Below are 19,345 nucleotides of genomic sequence, written 5' to 3' on the forward strand. Positions count from 1 at the left end.
TTGCGATTAATTATTCGCGCGGCGCGCAAACGATTGGGCGCAAGACAAACGAGCGAGTCGGTGAACCGAGAATCGCGCAAACGTTCGAGCTCTTTGTCGCGAGTCGAATTCATGGTTTCGCCGAGCGTTAGAACATCTCGATTCAAATAATAAAGAAGAAGAAGAAGAAAAAAAAAACATACAATTTGCAAAGTTCTATTTGAAACGAAACGGTAGGGAAATCGTAACGACACTGAAACGAAATTACTACAACGGAGACTGGCGCGAAATTGAAACCATTTACGAAATTATAATTTGTAGAAATTGTATTTGTATTTACTACTCTTCTGGAGTATATACATGTATTATATTTTCTGTAAATCGTCCTCGGTTTACAAATATATATTATATTTTTTATGTATACACATAGAAATCGTCCTAGGTTTACATCTGTCGCGGTGTGAATAATTCTGTCGAAAGCTGCACGAATATTTAGCCGGTGACGTATCGATGGTAAAATTCCGGCAATAATCGAAGTTAAAAGTTCGAAAAGGTCGCGAAAGAGAAATCACGTGTTTCACAATTTGTATCCGGAACGATCGTGCAAAAATAAATACACGAGACTCGAACAAAGAGAGAGAAAAATCTTGGAAAGTTGTCCACGAATGGTAGAAAGTTTGTGTACCTGGCGTTTACCAATAATATCCTCACTCTGAACTGGAACGCGCGAGATAACCTCGCGCGATATCGCGCATTAGCTTGCGAACTTATCGTCCAGGTTGCCTAATTTCAAATTCGTTCGTTTCGAGTTCAATCGACCTGGTTCTTTCCCACTTTAGACGTTCAAAGAAGAGCACACGCAACATTGGAGAATCACTGTCGCGAGAATACGATTTCCCGATTCGATGGAGTCACGGTCTTATCGCGATAAAATACGTCTTATCGCGAAGAAAACGATCTCGCGTGGTATCTCGAAACCGGGGTGGCTGTTTGGCGGGAAAGTTCAGCGGCGCGGTTCTGTTCGCGGCTCCGGTAAATATTTGTTCGCGAGAACTACGAGCAACGATAAATGGGAAGCGAAAAAAAAAAAAAGTAGAGAGAGAAAAAAAGAGGGAACGTTTAATATGTCGGATCGTCTGGCTCGCGGCGCGGTCGCGTATTTGTTAAAACCTGAAAAGCGGGGCCCGTTGAAAATGGAATTAATCTGTCGATGCGTACCGTGCGCCCATTTAATATCCATCACGCGTTCATCACTGCAGAAGCGATCCAGCGGTTGTTCTCGCGCCGCGTTGTTTTTCCTTCCCTTCTCTCTCGCGCTCTTCCTTCGACGTGTTGTTCGTTCCTCTCCATCAGGGATTCGTTGCGGGGGTGGCGTTGGTGTTGTTGATGGTGTTGGGTCCGTTTTCGGCCGAAACCGCGCGCGAGCCGTGAATTTTGTTTCCTTGTTTCGTTTTTTTTTCCTTTCGTTTATTATTATTATTTTTCTTATTTTTTTTTCCTTCACGCGACGAGACACGATGACACGAGGTCGGTTCGAAATTTTGAGCGTAGCATCTTAATGCGCCGCGCGCCCGTCGAAAACTGACCCCGCAGCTGGTCGCCTTAAAAAAGGGGGGTGGAACCGGGCCCCGTTGGGGAAGGGCGAGCCCGACCGCGATGGCCAGGCGTCCAGAGGAGGGGGTAGCAACGCAAGGGCGAACGAACGAGCCACTCGGAATTATTTGTCTTCTTCTTTTCGTCTTCTTTTCGTCTTCTTTCCAGATCTCGGACCCCATCGACCCGATCCACGTATACTCTCGAGAGTATTATCTCGTCTCCCGGCGGCAGACTCGAGGTGCCACCGGGTCGGACCTGTTTAAGGGTTTAATTTGAGGGTCGCTGGAAGGGGTGGGGCTCCCCATAGGGGAGAACCGAATACGCGACGCGTGAATTGCGACATTGTCGCGTTTCCAGTCAGGTAAATTTCATCGTAACGTATGCAGCGCACCGCTTTATCGGTGTAGGTGACGTTTGTTTCGAACCTCGTGGGAAGCTGGATGCTTTTCTCGTTTCGGAAAACCACTCGCGGACCCCTATACTCGAGGACCACGTTTCGAGAAATATGGTCATTTTTCTAGTTCATTATTTCTCGTTTTCGTACACCCTTTTGGTAGCTACGAAAGTATAGAATGCACGTAACGCGTTGGTAACAAATGTATTTCGTATCCGAGGAAATGAGAATACTATGATTTTTCTAGTTTATTATTTCTCTTTTTCGTACACCCTTGTGGTAGCTACGAAAATGTCGAATGCTCGTAACACGTTGGTAACAAATGTATTTCGTATCCGAGGAAATGAAATAATTGAATTTTTCTACCGTTATTAGTTTTATTAGATACCTTGACACTAAATTTACCAACCAGTCGAAATAACTGACTTTTTCTGTTCCATACATACGATAAATGTCTCTCTTTCCTCGCCCATCGATTTTTTCAATACACATACCGGGTACGTATCTATTAATGTACATTATTAACGGACCTGTCGATAGTTTCGGTATCGATTGATCTTATCGCGGAATTTTTAAACGCAAATTTTCATTATACATCCGGATCTAGAACCAAGGTTTCGAAATTACCTATTCTCCGCGCGTTATTAATATCTACAGTACAAATAACGCGGATTCGATATTACATTTTTATTCGTGCAACCGATATCGAAAAACGCTCCATTCGTGGATTTTAGTTGTTTCGTCGAACAAAGTACTCCTTGTGTATTTACCCATCCAAGGGGAACGTCGAACGTAATATTTCATCGATAAGATTCGTCCAAAGTAAATATCCGCGTATTTTTTACAAAATACATTTACAAAAGTCTTTGCTCGTTCACCGTTGATTGTCCACCGGTGGTAGTTTTAAACAATCGAGGCTACTCGCGCGAAACACTTCCTTTCAAGATTTGTTGTATTTCAAGTTTCGAGTTTCAAAAATATTCAAAATTGCCCAAGCTGTTTTTATCCATCTCGGTTCGTGTAGGTGTCTGCCTTGAAATACGAAAACACGGTGTAAAATATTCTTTCGTTTATTCGAAATAATTATTTTCATCCGAGTTTAAAAGAACACCGCTTTATCGAATTACAAATACCATTCGAGCGTGGCCTTCCCTGTTTGTAATCAACGAGTAGTATCGTGTATATATTTCTGTTTATAGGTCCAGAAAGGGCGTTGAGGGCGAGTTCTCGTCCAGAGGATCGAAAAAATTGATTTTTCATTCATTATACGCTCTTAACGGGTTTGTAGTCGTAACGTTCGTAGACGTCTGACAATTCGCACGATACGACATAATGACGTCATGGACGATTAGCCTCGTATCGACGCAACGCGTAGAGACGTCGTGGTTTTTGTTGGCGTATAACGTAATTGAAACGGATCTGTGTCGCAACACATACATTAAAGCGAGCGAGTGGAATTTATTAAAAAGGGTTTCGAACATTTTTCGAAATTTAATCATTTAATAATCACTTTTAATAACGCGCGTTAACCTCGAGGTTCTTTGAAACGTGTACCTAAAGTATCTCTGTGAAATTTGTAGAATCGCTGCATTTAGTAGCTGTAAAGATAACAGAGTTTATTCTTAATCGTTCTTTTGCCTTTTCAGTCAACGGTGGGTACACTTGTTGCAAAAAGCGTGGAAAAGATACGCATCGATCGTTTTATGCACACACGTGCATCGTAAATGCACCCAGAACTTTGAATGCAATTTTTACGAAACAACGTATCCGCGATTTATTGTCGGTATCTTCGAATTAATGATGTTCGACATTGGATTTCTTTTATTATAATACAGCCTTTGTTTTAAGAATGCGTTCTACAAATTTTACTTTATTTTTCAAAAATCGTTTAAAGAACTTCTCGATTACTTACACGTTGAAACTTTACAAGTAAATACGGTAAAAGTTACCAAGCGATAATAGTGATGCGTCTTTATAGCATCAAAAATTGTACGGATAATAAAATTAAATACAGAGTAAAGGATGAATGGTGTGGTGTCGTTAACCCAATTTGGGAAATGAAAAGTACTTTCGAGTGAAAGATTAAGAATGGAAGACAATTATTATTTCACGATGTTGAACACTGGTTGGCCGCAAATTTTTCATTTCCATTTACCATTAGACTTTCGAACTACGACGTTCCGTTTATCGAACACAAGTATTTTTGGACGTTTGTCGTTTTCCACGTCGCGTCTTCGTTTATTCTCGTTTTCTCTCGCTTCTTTGGAATCTCGATCTTAGTGTCCATAGAAGATATACAATTTTTTATTCTCTCCAAGATACCAAACTGCCGGTATCGCTGGCCAGATCGTCGCGATATTCCCGTTTAAACGAACAAATAAATATTTGTAGTCACGACTACTATTACCGTGCACATTGGCTACCTCGATGTACATCGTTCCAATGAATTGTGCATTCGGAACAATGGTGAATTTACTATCGAGCGATCCGAAACAATTTACCAAAGACACTTTTCCTATCGGATTTTTCTAGACTCTTGTAAGGCGTTAAAAATATTGTCACACGGAAACGCGTAAAAGTAAATATCGCAGGAAACGTACAACGTAACGACTGGACCTAACAAAGACGATGCACGTTGAACGGACGGTGACATAACGATCGAAAGAGTGAAATCACGCGTACGTGACAGCGGCGGGTAACCGGTGGCCCGCAGAGTCACGTACACGTGGCAGCGGCCGATAATCGCTCATTGGCGAACTCACGCATCGGCGACACCGGCAGTCGAAGATTTGACACAATTTTGCACCCATTTGAGAGCATTTGTCCATAAAAAAACGAAAAGGATCGAGGAAAATTGATTTTCAATATTCCTTTGAATTTTCATTTCTCTCGACGAGCATCGCGACTTACGTAATTAATTTTCGACAAATTTCGGATTCCAGAAGCTTCTACAATTTTGCGTTACGTTTGTCGTCACGTTTCTGTAGAATTTTCGAAGGCGGTTCGAATTTAACAAAGATCTCCCCTCGATACGATCAACGTGGAAAACGAAAAGGATCGAGGAAAATTGATTTCCAGTATTCCTTTGAATTTTCGTTTCTCTCGACGAGCATCGCGACTTACGTAATTAATTTTCAACTAATTTCCGATTCCAGAAGCTTCTACAATTTTGCGTTACGTTTGTCGTCACTTTTCAGTAGAATTTTCAAAGACATTTCGAACCAGAGGGTTCGAATTGAACAAAGATCTCCCCACGATACGATCAACGATCGAAACATCGATTATCGATTCAACGACCTCTTCGTGTAGGAATTATTTCGTTCGAAGTTAATATCGAGCCACGAGATTCGTTACGCTCGCGACGGTGTTGCGGCGTTACAACGTTGGGAAATTTAATTATGAAAATTTATTCGAAATTACAGCGACCGCCTCGCAAGTCGTGATATTTAAAATCGTATAAAAATCGTCGGTACGCGTAGGTACGGGCCGGTGTCCCTTGCACGAGGGGACGTGGGAACAACCCTGTTACATTTATTGCACAAATAATTGTAGAATTTGGTCGATCGTCCGGGCTCTGGTTCTCGACGATGTTCGATTCTCGAAGGTGCACCGTTTAGAAAGCATCGATAGCGAGAAAGCGTGAGAAGACTCCAGCCAGAATTTTGTCGCGCGTGTTCCACGCTCGGTACACGTGTACGTACCTAGAAACGCACGTCTATTAATAGTTTCTAAATCCTGTACGGTGGATTTCTCAGCGAAGCACGGGATCGAGGTTTCCAAAATTCTGTCCGCGCTTCCGTCGCGATCTCGCGATCGACGAATCACGTACAGGTCGATCGATAACGCAAGCCCGCGTTCGCGTCGTATTTTATTCAATTTTTATTCGATAATGCGCAATACATATACCCGGTGTTGTTTATTTATTCGTGCACACGGCCGTCACTTCACTCTTCCCGGACGATACACTTTATTTGTCCTTTATTATTTATCGCCGTGGAAATTCAGCGCATTGTTTTCCAAAACACTGCAACTAATCACCGCCGCGCTCTACAACGGCCCTCTCACCCTATTTTCCGTGCACCACCCTCTGCTTCCGGCACCTATTGCGATCGATCGTTCCGCGAAGCCCGGCGTGGCTCGCTGGTGGTCGATCCTCGATAGTTGCGTCGTCGTTTCACGATCATCCGTGCACGGCTTTTTAACTTTCGTTCACCGGGGACTGGAGAGAGCGTTGTATGGAGGGAGAGGGGGTGTAGGACGGTGGTGGTGCGAAGCGTGCGTTTTACAGAGAGGGGTTTCTGGGGGTTCGGGTGGTGGGGGGGTAGGTGGGGAGCTGAGCGAAGCAACCGAGCAAAGCAACGCCGCGAATCGGCGGACACGGGCGATCGGAAGCCGGAGAATCTAACGAGAAGCGCGAGATTCGGAGTATCGGTCCGGAACAGGCATTCTCCTCCAATCGGCGTGCTTACGGTTTGTTAGTTTTTTTTGTTTTTGCGGCAAAAGCGTGTACCCGGGTGAGACGTCTGCAAGCAAGGAATATTAATAGTTGTTAGATAATCGAGCGCGAAAGAGATCCGTCTGGAAGGGACCCTGTCGACGATCGAGAAGCGAGAAGCGTGAAGAAAGAGACGCGCGTATCGATGTTTCGATACTCTCTTAGAGAGTACGTGGAGAGGGTCCCTTCGATCGACGTTAGCGCGAAGCCCTCTATCAGCAGAGTAACTCTGTTCGATCGTTTCGATGTATTTTTACCTGAACAGGTCGGTTGGCTCGATCCGGTCTCGCTGGCAGGCTCTCGTTATCAACGTCTGGTACGTGCTCGCGTGGACGGTGGTGGCGGCGGCGGTGGTGGTGGTGGTCTTCGTCTTCGTGGTCGTGGTCGTGGTCGTCCTCGTGACCGTCCTCTTCCGTGTTTCCAGTTCGTCCGACACACTGTACCGCGAAACCGATCCGGTCCCCGTCTCACGGCACTCGCGCGACTAATCACGAGCCACGAACACCCATCGACGAAACGCGGAAGGAAGCGCACCTTGGTCCGCGTAAGCGCGCGTCTCTTATCGGACGCGACTCGCGCGAACAATCGCGTCGAGGCTGCTGGACCTACGTCGCTCGGTCTTCCCACTTTCTCCCGTTTTCCTTCAAAGACCAACACCGATCGCCGCGTGCATCGCTCCGCGGCTACGACGCGGTTCCGCTCGACGCTACGTCGAGGACGACACTGTGCGGTGGCCGACAGTCGCCGGACGAATCTCGTCTCCTACGCGTCTCCTCGCGCGAAAAACGCGCGTGCTTCCTGATTAACTCTCCGCACGGCCAGGAGTGATTTTTCGTGGTGCTGGCGGTGCGACGAAACGCGCAACACCAGGACCGTACGCGGCCGAGCCACCGGGCGCCGACGCGTCTTCCTCTCGGTTTCTCCGACTATACCGAGGCGTCTCGCGATCTCCTCGCGATCTCCTCCCGATTCTCCGCCGAGCCGATCGGCCTCCGTCTTCTACCTCTCTCCCCTTCTCCGCGTCGCGAGCGTTTTTTCCTTAATTTATTTCTTATTTTTATCCGTTTTTCGTGAACCGCGCGCCGACACGCCGGGTAACCCCTTTCGATCTCAAAAATCTCTCTCTCTCTCTCTATCTTTCTCGAGTTTGTCCCAGGTTTCTCTCTTTCGCGGAGATATTTCCGAAATTGTCCCCGGTGGTTGGCGAGGTTGGGATTTTCAGCGCAGTGAAATCCGCGGCACGTATGCCCCGCAAGTGGGAGGGACTGGTTCGCACGTGACTCGGTGCGTCGTATTCTTTTCTTCCTCGTACGAAGCGTGAACGCGTCCGCGTCCGTGTCCGTGTCCGCGTCACCGGCAGCCCTTTCCCGTGCAAGTATCGCGCGCGGAGCGGACCGGCTCGCTGGAACGGTAACCTTTGTCACTTCCTGGCCGGCCGAACGCCGAGCGTGGTCAGCCTCGTATCCGACGCGACTTTCGTCGATGTTCCTTCGTTACGATGGAACGTGTCACCGTGGACAAGCTTTATCCACGAAGACACCCCCCGAAAGACGGTCCCGATCACCAGCCACCAAACCGGTAACGCACGCGCGTACTTCCTCCCTCGGGTATCGCGAGTGAATCGCGAGCGAATCGCGGGCACCAGCGTAGTCCGGTACTCGCGCGGCGCGACGCGACGTGACGCGAGTCGACGCGAGTCGACGCGACGCGACGCGACGCGCGACGACGCGGCCGTCTATCGTTGATCTCTCAACGAAAAATCGTCTCTTCGTTCTCCCTTTTCACCGAGGTCGGTTCTACGTCTCTCGTGTCTCCTTCGTCGCACGGTTATTCGTCCGTCGTTGGTCCACCTCGCGGATGATCCCGTCGACGAACGCGTCCGTCCGGTGTCACTCGTGCCGCGGTTTCGTCGCTCACCGGGGCCAGCGCGGGGCTCTCTCCACTTCGATATTTCTGCGATTTATTGCCGCGCGACTTAGAAATGCATCTAATGCGGTGCACGCCGCATAGAATGCATGCATGCACCTTGGCGGCGGGGGGGCCGAGCCACGGAGAGCCGAGGAGAACGAGGGCCGAGACGAGTCGAGTCGAGTCGCGGCGCGCCGCGCAACCGCGTCTGCGCATGCGCACCCGATCGCACCGTGTGTACTCTACTCGCGCGCGCGGCTAGGCGAGCTAGCGCGAGCTCTAGCGAATATGAGCGAGCGAATCGGCCCGCCGCCGCCGCCGCCACCGCCGCCGCCGCCACCGCCGCCGCCACCGCCGCCACCGACACCGCCACCGCCGCCGCCGCCGCCGGAGAGTATCTTCGCTACGTCATTCATTGGCGTGGAGAGTGAAAATCAGAGCTTCGCGCGTGCAAACTCCGCGCAACTGTACCGCGAACGGTGCACTCTGCCGTGATTTCCTACCGTGGAAACTATTCCATCAGCTGGAAGCTGCGACTTGAACACCTGGGTCGCCCGTGACCCGATATTTTTCCAACCTTTCTCGATCGAGAGACGTTTACAAGCTGTGTTCCATAGTTAACGTTCCAGGAGCGAAACTCGATAAGAGACCGCAGCGCGAATCCTATTGACGCAACCGTTGCAAACGGTGGTTCGTGGTTCGATGTTTGTCGTACAGAGATCGAGAGTAGACTCGTATCTAAACGCGTTCGCTTCTTCGATTGTCCCACTGTTTTACGAGAATCCGTTCGCGAGCTCGAGTTCACGCGTTCTCGGTTCCGCGTTACTTTTTATTTCGATCGACCGAGCGGTCGCGAGATAACCGATATTTAGCGAAACGAGGCACACGAATGGGAGACCATTGAAAAATATAATCGGTGATAATTGGAGCGTAGTTGGAATCTAGATGCTAGACACCGAAGCTTTCGTTCGGTAGTTTCTGTTATCTACTGGAATGCATTTTACGCGAGAGAGGGTTAAGAAACCCAACCGAAACGTTGCGTTCGTAAACTATTAACCGTGCTTAACAAACCACGTTTGTAGATGTCTGCGCGAATTTATTTGCGATCCAAGATACCTAACGGGAAGGAACGGCTACTATTTATCGTTTCGGTTATTAAATTATCTTTTGCATAAAACTGTGCGCTTCGAGAGCGGAAGAACGATGCAACGGTCTCGGGCATCCTTGTCGATTTTAGTTTCAAGCATTGGATTAAAACTCGACTCAATGGAAAAGAACAAAAGTAAATCTACTCGTTCGACTATTCGTACGAGAATCCCTGTGAGAAATTTCGAGGGAAGAACCGAGGATAATCCGTGTCTCAAATTTTTTTTTTTTAATTTCCAAGAGGAACGATCCATGGAAACGAGACTCGCGACGATACAGAGCTCTGAGAATCCACGAGGATTCTAACCTAGACCTAATCTCGACTTGCTTAAATTCTTCTCGAAAGTTTCTACACAGGGAACTACTTACTTACAAGAGAACCGTGCCAACGTGGAACTCGAAAAGTCCGCGATGAGTCGGAATCCTCGTCAAAGTCCATCCATCTAACCTAATTGTTATCTAAATCCAGGGAAATTCTTCTTTAATGTTCCCATAGAACGAGACTCGAAAAATTCCCGAGTAGTCTCCCACTCTTCGTCTATCCATCTAACCTAGACGCTATCCAGATCTATCTAAATTCTTCTCCAAAGTTTCAATACGCTGGAACTCGAAAAATCCCTCAAGTCGGATTCCTCTTCGAAGTCAATTCATCTAACCGAGACCTAAATTCGACCAAAATTCTTCTTCGAAGTTTCTACAGAGAATTGCTCGCATGAGAAGAACCGTGCCAACGTAAACCTCGAAAAATCCTCAATGCGTCGAAATCACCTCGAATCCCATTCATCCGAACCGAGGCAATCAAAATCATCCAAGGTTTGGTGTAGAAAGATTAACAGGTACCAGAAGCATAGAAAAATGAATCGTGATCGCTTCAAAGTCGATTCGTCCGACCCAGAGTCACCTGATTCGAACCTAAATTCTTCAGAAGGAGCAAACTCTTGACCACCAGGAGGTCCTCCATGGAGTCCCCGATTCGCTCATCCCCGCGATATAAAGATGGTCCGCGTTGTAAGTCGGAGTAGGTGAAAACCGAGCCTAGGGTCGGTACGGGGCGAGTGTGTGCCCGGAGTGGGATCGAATCGCAGCGTCCCTGGGTCGGTAATACCTAATACGGAATCGGGCGGCGTGATCAACAAAAGCTCTGAAATATCTTTCCTCGACCGCGCGAGAACTTCCTGCCTGGGCGCAGTTACCGGCGGTAAATTCTCGCGGAACGGCTGGCCGCGGCAGGCAGGCAGGCAGGCAGGCAGGCAAGCAGGCAGGCAAGCACACACGCGTTCGCTCGTTCGCTGGTACGCCGGTTCGTTCGCTCGCTCGCTCGCTCGCTCGCTCGCGAGTCGCGCGGCGATGCATCGAGCGCGCGCCACAGTTTCGCGCGTCGTGTGCATGTGTCCGCACATTCTGGCGTTTCCACGTCGAAGCTAACCGCGTGGCCTATCCTAGAGCCGCTGCTCGAACCGGCGAGCGCCGCGCTTCGAGAGGAGGGCCGACGCGCTCCCCGTCGTTTCCTCCTCGTTCTCTCTCGCGTTCTCCCGCGTCCTCTCGCGTTCCATCGCGTTTCTTCCCGCGACTGACTCCCGTCTCCCGCCGCGGTGGGTGGGAGGCGGCTCGGCCCCCCGCTAGGTACGACACTGCATGATTTTTTGACGACCGATGAAAGTTACTCGCGAGATATTCTATTTTAAACTTTCGGCCGACAGCCGCTCCGCGCCTCGGCCACCTCCACCCCCACCACGCCAACCGAGACTTCCTACATCGCGATAATTCCTGAAAAGGAGGAAGCCATTTTGCTCGCCGCGCCGAACCGCGCTCGCGGGGTACACAGCAACCGTCTCGTTCACCCATTACCACTACTTTCTTCCGCGTAATCCTTTTTCCGTTCGTTCCTCTTTAACGCGGCGACGATGGACCCGGGTCGCTTCCGACCCTCGCTCACCGTGTCCCGGATTCGATCTCGAATACGATCGAGTTTCTAGGCACCGATTCGCGACGCGACTCGCTTTTCGAGGGTTAGCGAAAACTTTCCAGACCGAGTTACTACAATAGCGATCGCTGCACTCGGTCAAACATCGCGCAAGACGGCCATTCGGTGGATAGTTGATACTTTTCTATTTTGTTTACCTTTGGAATTTTCCAAGAGGAAAATTCACCCGACGAAAGAACAATAATAATTTTACCGCGAGTGTCTTGTTCGTAGAAGAGCGTTTCGCTCCGTAAACGCTCGGCGTCCGTTTATTTCGGGCGGTGCGTTTTTCCCGCGTTAAAATTCCTTTTCGGCGAAAAGCGGGAAAATATCGCGGCGAGTTGGATCCAAGGTGGGAAAAAACGGAGGGAAAATCGCGCGCGGGACAACGAGGTTTGTAGACGCGGGGTTGCGGGGGTGCGGGCGAGCGGTTGGGTAGACGCACACGCGCTCGCGGCTCGTCCGTCGGCCGGTCCCGCGGTGCCTTTTTCTTTTTTCTCCCCCTCCGGCGGCCCCGGCGCTCTCCCACCCCATTGGCCGGGCCACCCTGTTCCGTTCTCTGGATGTAGCCGGCCTCCGCGCTGCTTTTGTTTTCCTCTATTTTCCGGTTTTTCCGGGCGGTCCGCGCGCCGCGACGCGCCGCGCAACAAGTAGCAGATTATAAAAATCACTGGCCGGGTCGGGGGCGTGCCGGGGGAAAAAAACCCCGAGGGAACAAAAAAAAAAGACGAAGAGACGGCCGCGTCCACGCGGAGCGTTACGGAGCAGGCGCGCGCGGTATAGAGCGTGGGAGGGAGCGAGCGGAGCCGATCGAACGCTTAGCGAGAGCGACGAGGACGCAGCTAACACGAAAAAGAGACCGTCCGACCGCCGAACGGGATGGAAGTATCCGGCGAAAGAGCCGCTGGAGGGAGAGAGCGGGAGAGCGCGTTTCGCTACGGGGTGGGGAGCGAGAAAGAGAGCGGACGTATGAGCGAGCGAGCCACCGACCGACCGACCGACCGACCGACCGTCCCAGACGGAGAACGAGAGAGGACTCGAGCGCGCGAGGGACGCGGGCGTGGGTACACATTTACCTATACATATGTATGTTTCTTCCTCCCACCCCGCCCCCGTTCGCTACGAGCCTCCCCCTCCGCCCCCGCCCAGCCATCGCGCGCTCTAGAGCATCCCTCTCCCTCTCGCAAGCGCGGCCCGTGCGTGGCGATTTACATTAAACGCTGGTCCGTTGCCTCCCGTTCCGCAGAGACGCGCGAGCGCTGCGAGGGGCGAGCAGAGGGACGGAAAACGAGCGCGAGGGAGACGCTCGTCGGTGAAAAGTGGGGGGAGAGATAGAGAGAAAGAGAGAGAGGAGAGAGAGAGAGAGATCGGGCCCCTCTCCGCGTTTCGCTCGCGGCGACAGAGGAGAAAATCGTCCGAAAATACGCGGATATATCTACGAAACACCGGTGAGCCGATACGCGCGAGCACCGCGCGACAAAAAAGATTTCTCGATACCCGGGGCTTCGATCGCGACACCCCGGTACGCCTCGACGCGCTTACGCGGCCCGGATACGCCGCGCGAACGATCGCCACTGCTCCGAGATGACTTTTTCCCGGTTTTTCATGTCAGCTCGCGACGACTGATTTCTTACTATCGTAACGTCGAACGCTTTCAGAGACGACTTGGAAAATATGTTACGCGAGATCCTGTGGTCAGATCTTCCTTGAGAGTTCATTCGAAGCTTTTTCGCTACCTTCCGCTACCGAATACCTTGAATCGTAAAGGAGCAGCAAGTGACTAATATTTAAATTCCAATTTCATCGACTATCTACCAATTGACTCATTGCAGTCGAAAGCTCTTTCGCTACCGAAGCTTTTTCGCTACCGGAAACTCCCGCCTTGATAGAATACTTTGTATCGTAAAGGAGCAGCAAGTGTCTAATACTTAAATTCCAATTTCATCGACCACCTACCAATTGACTCATTCCAACGGAAGCTTTTTCGCTACCGGAAACTTCCGCCTCGATAGAATCCTCTGAATCGTAAACGAATACCAAGAGTCTAATATTTAAATTCCAATTTCATCGACGATCTACCAATTGACTCATTGCAGTCGAAGCTTTTTCGCTACCGAAGCTTTTTCGCTACCGAAGCTTTTTCGCTACCGAAGCTTTTTCGCTACAGAAGCTTTTTCGCTACCGGAAACTTCAAGCTTGATATAATACTTTGTATCGTAAAGGAGCAGCAAGTGTCTAATATTTAAGTTCCAATTTCATCGACGACCTACCAATTGACTCATTGTAATCGAAGCTTTTTCGCTACCGGAAACTTCCAGCTTGATAGAATCCTCTGAATCGTAAAGGAGCAGCAAGTGTCTAATATTTAAATTCCAATTTTATCGACGACTTACCAATTGACTCATTGCAACCGAAGCTTTTTCGCTACCGAAGCTTTTTCGCTACCGGAATCTCCCGCCTCGATAGAATACTTTGAATCGTAAAGGAGCAGCAAGTGTCTAATATTTAAATTCCAATTTCATCGACTATCTACCAATTGACTCATTGCAGATGAAGCTTTTTCGCTACCGAAGCTTTTTCGCTACCGAAAACTCCCGCCTCGATAGAATCCTCTGAATCGTATACGAATACCAAGAGTCTAATATTTAAATTCCAATTTCATCGACGATCTACCAATTGAGTCATTCCAACCGAAGCTTTTTCGCTACCGGAAACTTCCAGCTTGATAGAATCCTCTGAAGCATAAAGGAGCAGCAAGTGTCTAATATTTAAATTCCAATTTCATCGACTATCTACCAATTGACTCATTGCAGATGAAGCTTTTTCGCTACCGAAGCTTTATCGCTACCGGAATCTCCCGCCTCGATAGAATACTTTGAATCGTAAAGGAGCAGCAAGTGTCTAATATTTAAATTCCAATTTCATCGACTATCTACCAATTGACTCATTGCAGATGAAGCTTTTTCGCTACCGAAGCTTTTTCGCTACCGAAAACTCCCGCCTCGATAGAATCCTCTGAATCGTATACGAATACCAAGAGTCTAATATTTAAATTCCAATTTCATCGACGATCTACCAATTGAGTCATTCCAACCGAAGCTTTTTCGCTACCGGAAACTTCCAGCTTGATAGAATCCTCTGAAGCATAAAGGAGCAGCAAGTGTCTAATATTTAAATTCCAATTTCATCGATCACCTACCAATTGACTCATTCCAACCGAAGCTTTTTCGCTACCGGAAACTTCCAGCTTGATAGAATCCTCTGAAGCATAAAGGAGCAGCAAGTGTCTAATATTTAAATTCCAATTTCATCGACGACCTACCAATTGACTCATTACAACCGAAATTTTTTCGCTACTGGAAAGTGTTAAAAATTCAAAGAAGTGTTCCCCGCAGAAAGCTTTTAAATTAAAAAACACACCGCGTAGAAGATCGAGGATCGATCACCGTCCGATCCGCAAAAGTGAGAAAAATATAACACGATAACGATAATTATCCGAATCGAAGTCGCACAGGTGCAGGCGTCGTTGGAAATACAATCCTCGTAGGTCGGAAATCGAGAATTTCCATGAAAATCTCTCGTCGCGCTACGCGCTGAAAAGTACAGCGTAATTGGCAAGATTCCATGACATCGAAAATTAATGGATAATTCGGATTAACGAACTAAGTATTGTTATCGTAGCGTGAAATCGAATCGATACCATCGATACGTTTACGTACGAAATCGATACTCTTGCAACGAATTGTTCTAAGATTATCGTTCTTCGACGATTCGAGGCTCATCGAGATTCGCGTTTATAAATTTATCGTATATTGATTATGTTAAAAGAAACGACAGTTTCATCGTCGAATCTAATTTGTAACCGTTCGTGATCAGAATCCAGTGAATTCTCTGTAAATTAATAGTGTTATCTTTTGAAAGACATCTTTTGAATACAGTGAACGAAAATATGTAATTCGTCATTTTCAACTCTTCGCGCTCGTAGCAACATTGGTGCACTTTGACGAAATATTTTATACCAAGAGTAAAAATAAATCGTAGACTCACTTCGAAACGTCGATCTTTTCTTCCGATATTCCACGAATTCTACAATTTTACCCAAACGCGCAATACTTTGATCTCTAGAAAAATTAAATTAAATAATTAGGTTGTTAGGAAAGTAATTTCATCTTTCTTGGTGAAAATGAAATACGATTTTCTTAAAACGTATAACCATTTTATCAAATCATACATTCTCCATTTTGGAGAACGAAATGACTATCCAAACAACCCAATAAATACCAATAATTAACTATCAATCTCTACATTACGTCTCTACTTATACCATACATTATCCACATCCGTAAACAATCATTTTCATCGACATCAGTTTCGATCTATACAAAGGTGACATTTTACTCGATAAGTAACAATCGTTCGATAAAAAACAAAACTATCAATTCCGTCGTTTTATTTCTCCAAAGATGTTACTCTCTTTCGAACACGTGTAAAGTTTCGTGAAAATCTATCGTCCAGTTCGTACAGTTCCATTTGTCGAAACGTTCAAGCGCGTCATAGTACTTCTTTTCAATGGAAAAAACGAGGAAACCTATCGTGCAACCTGGCTGTACCTACTGCTCGAGTAATAATTAAACGTATCGGTTCGTTCGGTCGGGTATAAGCCACGAAAGTGGAGCAGCTGTGTTGATGCTGCGATGTCTCGACGATAGTCAATGTCCGATTGGTATCGATGATGCAAAAAATACGAACAAGCACGTTTCGCTAATACCGGCGGGACAACTTATTTCGATACCTGTTTGATGCGCGAACACTGTCGGGAATTTATACCTATCGGTATTAAGTAGCTTGTCGTTGGATTCGTCCCGTTCGCGATGCTTTTGTACGTCTCTTTAACTCGTTCGTGGAATCATTTTTCAGTTTTCTTCAACGAACGCGGACCCTCTCACGGGCACTGCAATGACATTCCTGAAGGAATATTCGCAATTAGCTCTGTACTCGAGTTTGTGGCCGCTGCACTACGTAAATTGGTCTCTATTGGACTCGACCGTCAAAGAAGTCTAATCCATTGCAGCAGGTATTCGCTGGCTTACATATTCTGATTATGGAATCAGCTCGCTGGAATCTGAACGCAAGACAGCCTAGATTTAAGCAAATGGAGATGCTCGATTCTTCGTCTGCTTTTATTGCTCTCGTTGTTCGTTCGTCGACCGCTTTACTCGGAAAAGTTGGATTCGATGCGAGAACTATCGACAGATTCTGGGGTATCGACGTGTATCGATGTGTCTCTAGGAAGTCGATAATAGCGAAGAAAAGAATTTATTAAATGGTTCGTGGGTAGAAAATTTCAAAGATTCGTAATGTCTCGAGATAACACGTGGAGAAATTTCGTGTAAAATTTTATCGTTAACAAGTTAATAAGTCATCGTCAAGTTATCGTTAAGTCATTTTTACTGGTCGGCCAGATCTATCGTTGAAGTGTTTGGTTGTTCGAGATATTCGAAGACAACTTTTCTTTTCAATTCTTCTCGATCCTGAGATCATTTTTACAATATTTATTCGTATCTTCTTCTTTTCGATACCTCGAGGATCGTCAAATGGTTTTCCATCGATAAAACCACAGCGACGATCGCGTGATATTTATCAAAATAAAAATTACAAAGACTCGCGCATAGTCGTCGACGAATAAAAACACACTTGGTCAACTGTTACGTTTTTATAATATTTATTAAACATTTCTCAAGCTCGAATCGTCTTCGATAAACGCAAGTATTTCTCGAGAACAAGAGCTTCCATTTTAACTTTCAAAGCACAAAGTATTCCCATTCTTGATCTTATTACATTCGAACAAAAGTGTACTCTTACAGTTCCTTGAACCCACTGTATAATTATTTCACCATGAAATGCATGAAATTCGGTTAACATTAACACAACGTCCAATTTTCGAATGATAAAAATGTCGTCCACGACCTGTAAGAAAAATACTTCAAATACATTAATTTCTGTTCCGTTCCCGATCTATTCAAGTTTCAATTGTTCCTTGTTGCGCATAGATTCGTTAGGTTTGATCCAGGGGATCTGGAATCTTCTTTTCTCGTTGTTCCGAGGTGTTTGGCGAGGGTTTGAGAATAGTTTTCCGGTGGTGATGTTCGTTTCTTTCGATCGTTCGCATCGTCTCGATCGAGGAGTGAAAAATCGTGTCCGCGGGTTTGTACGTCGAACGCGTATCGCGCGGCTCGTTATTAGCGAGATTGCAATTTCTACGTTGACCCTCGTCCTTTCTGATCTCGAGTCGATCGATTTTCCCGTGAGGTCAGTGACCCTCCTTTCGCTCCCCTCGCACGCCACGCAGAAGAAACGAAATGCCCACTTTTGCCGATAGCCGTCCTCCGATGTCCACTATTCCGCCATATTTATCGGCATATTAGGATACACTAGAACGCGCTAGTGCAAACTATATATTTACTACGAAACGATCAATACTCACAATTCTGATGGGACTGCATGCACACATTATCCGTGGAACGGTTCGGCCGGGCGCGCGCCGTGCCGCGCCGCGCCGCGCCGCGCGCGCGTTATTTACACAATGCGTTAAATAAATTTTCCGCGCCGCTGCTTCCTGCCCCTTGAAATATATCGAATTGAATATTTTCGGTGACGGCGGCGCTCGGCCCGCAGGCCCCGTTGCCCCCGCCGCCCCCGCTGTGTTCGTTTCGCTGGGAAATTTCGAATCGCGATCGTCGCGAAAAAATGAAACAATAATCGGGGAATACGCAACACAGGGCTGGGAAAATCGTGGAAAAAGCGGCAGGCGTGGATAGAATACGCGCGAGGAGAGAGGCGTGTTCGTGTCGGTTTTAAAACGAACGAACGAACGAACAGCTCCGGGGAAATAATAGAAAGTCGGCTGGTGTGTTTCGCGTGTATCTCTTCTCGGTGAATAAATCGTCGGTCGCGTCTCGGGGACGTTGGTTCGCCGTTGCCAAAAACCAACCACGGAAAAATTCCGTTCCCGTTTGTCGGTGAGTAACGGTCCCAACGATCCGCGCAAAAATTGCTGCACCTCGTCTTGGCCAGCTACGGTTTCCACTTAATATTTTTCCTCGGTCATACGTAAGAATAAATTCGCGCGATCGCCACACGACCACAGTTGCCAAGACCCGGAAAAAGGAGAGGCGGGTTTTCTAGAACGGCCAAAAATAGCGGGGCGCGCTCGTGAAAATAAAATGGCAGCCTGCGCGCTACCGCGAGCGCGGGACCGTGGCTACCAGAAGAAGAGGAAAGGCGGCGACGTCGAGCGTCGCCGCGGACGCACCAGAGGGAAAAAAAGAAGGCAAAGCATCTAAAATTGGCGGCCAGGTTTGCCAATACACCGGAGACGCTCGGTTCGCTCTATGCCGGGTGGTGGGACGCTCTAGCGTCGGAGTGGCACACGAACTCGGACAGACGGACACATCGGGAGGAAATAGCGGGGAATGCACCCGAAACCGCGAACAACAGGAACAACGAAAGTACGAGCGCTGACGCGCCACGAACAAGCGAACGCGTCCCATATTATTAGACTATCGATATTCTCGAGGCTTACGCAATTCGCAATCGCGAGTAATAAGCGCGAGGAGCAGGACACGTAACGCGCAAACCACGATGCATCATCCCCTTCGTTGCAACGAGAATTGATGCGTCGCGAGTGTTTCGGGGGTGAATTCCGAAGCACTTCGACGAGATGCGCGGAACCGAAACGAACGAAACATCGACGATTCGTTCCAACAGGAGCCGTGTGTACGATGTTCGAGACGACGATTACGAAAATTTTAACACTTTTGTCGTAGAAAATACGCCAACTGGAAACTGTCGACGGAATTGACTC

At 47.8% G+C, this 19,345-nt stretch overlaps 2 protein-coding genes across 2 annotated transcripts; both read right to left on the reverse strand.

The window, feature by feature from the left end:
• Positions 1-493: 493 nt before the first annotated feature.
• On the reverse strand, positions 494-8,629 carry LOC143154332 (uncharacterized). The gene is made up of 2 exons (XM_076326365.1): positions 6,722-8,629; positions 494-6,492 (listed from the first exon to the last, which is right to left on the reverse strand). The coding sequence occupies exon 2, from the start codon at positions 1,752-1,754 to the stop codon at positions 1,329-1,331; it is 426 nt and encodes a 141-aa protein (XP_076182480.1). The 5' UTR covers positions 1,755-6,492; positions 6,722-8,629; the 3' UTR covers positions 494-1,328.
• An 8,550-nt stretch (positions 8,630-17,179) lies between these two features.
• LOC143154268 (uncharacterized) lies at positions 17,180-18,234 on the reverse strand. The gene is made up of 2 exons (XM_076326227.1): positions 17,966-18,234; positions 17,180-17,877 (listed from the first exon to the last, which is right to left on the reverse strand). Exons 1-2 carry the CDS (start codon positions 17,990-17,992, stop codon positions 17,497-17,499), a joined length of 408 nt encoding a protein of 135 aa, XP_076182342.1. The 5' UTR covers positions 17,993-18,234; the 3' UTR covers positions 17,180-17,496.
• Positions 18,235-19,345: the final 1,111 nt, after the last annotated feature.

This window comes from Ptiloglossa arizonensis, chromosome 14 (assembly GCF_051014685.1).
Source record: "Ptiloglossa arizonensis isolate GNS036 chromosome 14, iyPtiAriz1_principal, whole genome shotgun sequence".
NCBI lineage: Eukaryota > Metazoa > Arthropoda > Insecta > Hymenoptera > Colletidae > Ptiloglossa > Ptiloglossa arizonensis.